The 1206-nt window shown below is 42.8% G+C and overlaps 1 protein-coding gene across 1 annotated transcript; it reads left to right on the top strand.

The window, feature by feature from the left end:
* The first annotated feature begins 345 nt into the window (after positions 1 to 345).
* On the top strand, positions 346 to 822 carry LOC110931516. The gene has a single exon (XM_022174906.1). The coding sequence runs from the start codon at positions 346 to 348 to the stop codon at positions 820 to 822; it is 477 nt and encodes a 158-aa protein (XP_022030598.1).
* Positions 823 to 1206: the final 384 nt, after the last annotated feature.

Here is a 1206-nt window from a genome sequence, read left to right as displayed (position 1 = left end):
AAGTGAAGAACAAGTTGTTTCTAAGTCTGTTTCTTGTTTTTCGCACCTGAAACAGATCAAAACTCCTCTGAATGACTCATTCGGGTCAGACACACGATCCTAGACAATACAAGTAGTAGAGGTTTTGACATTTGGGGTATTGATTTCATGGGACCCTTCCCAAACTCCAAAGGAAATCATTACATACTCGTGGCAATCGACTACGTGTCTAAATGGGTTGAGGCTTAAGCTCTTCCCACAAATGAAGCCCGAGTAGTTTTGAAGTTCCTTAAAAAGCTCTTTTCCCGATTCGGGACTCCTAAAGCCTTAATTATTGACCGTGGCACTCACTTTTGCAATGCATTGATGGAGAAATTGCTTGCACGCTACGGAGTCACTCATCGTTTGTCTACCGCATATCATCCACAAACAAGTGGACAAGTGGAAAATGCGAATCGCGGTATTAAACGAATCTTAGAGAAAACAGTCGGTAAAAATAGGAAGGATTGGTCCGACAAGCTAGACGATGCATTATGGGCGTTTAGAACCACCTACAAGACACCTTTAGGAACTACACCTTTCATGATTGTCTACGAAAAAGATTGTCACCTTCCCGTAGAGTTAGAGCATAGGGCGTTTTGGGCATTGAAAACCGTTAATCTTGATATGACCGAAGCCGCTAGGAAGCGGTTCTTTCAAAACCATGAGCTAGAGGAGCTTAGGGATGCGACCTATGCTCGATCGTTGGGAATCAAGGAGAAAACGAAGGTGCTACATGATAGAAAGTTGAGAAAAGTGAAGGAGTTTAGCAAAGGCGACAAAGTGCTTCTTTACAACTCATGATTGAAGTTATTTGCGGGGAAGTTGAAGTCCAAGTGGTCGGGACCCTATATGGTCCACTACGTGTTTCCGCATGGAGTGGTGGAGATCATGGATGACAAGGATGGCCGTAGTTGGAAGGTGAACAACCATCGTTTGAAACATTACATTTTAGGAGCGATAAACAAGGACGAGAGGGAGGAAACTCCTCTCGAAATCCCATCTAAAGCCGCCAATTAGTGTTTTGGGATGAAATCCCAAGTGTGGAGTATGTATCGTGTGTAATTTCGTTAAATTTTCATATTTTTTCGTAGTTTTTCCTGTTTGTGTTTTGTGTGTTTGAGTGATTTTGCAGGAATCGAACCTTTGAAGAGCTGAATTTGCGAAGAAAACGGCTTCCCAGGTAAG

This window comes from Helianthus annuus, chromosome 3, assembly GCF_002127325.2.
Source record: "Helianthus annuus cultivar XRQ/B chromosome 3, HanXRQr2.0-SUNRISE, whole genome shotgun sequence".
NCBI lineage: Eukaryota > Viridiplantae > Streptophyta > Magnoliopsida > Asterales > Asteraceae > Helianthus > Helianthus annuus.
The sequence above is the reverse complement of the archived record's forward strand: the minus strand, read 5'-3'. Positions and strand labels throughout refer to the sequence as shown.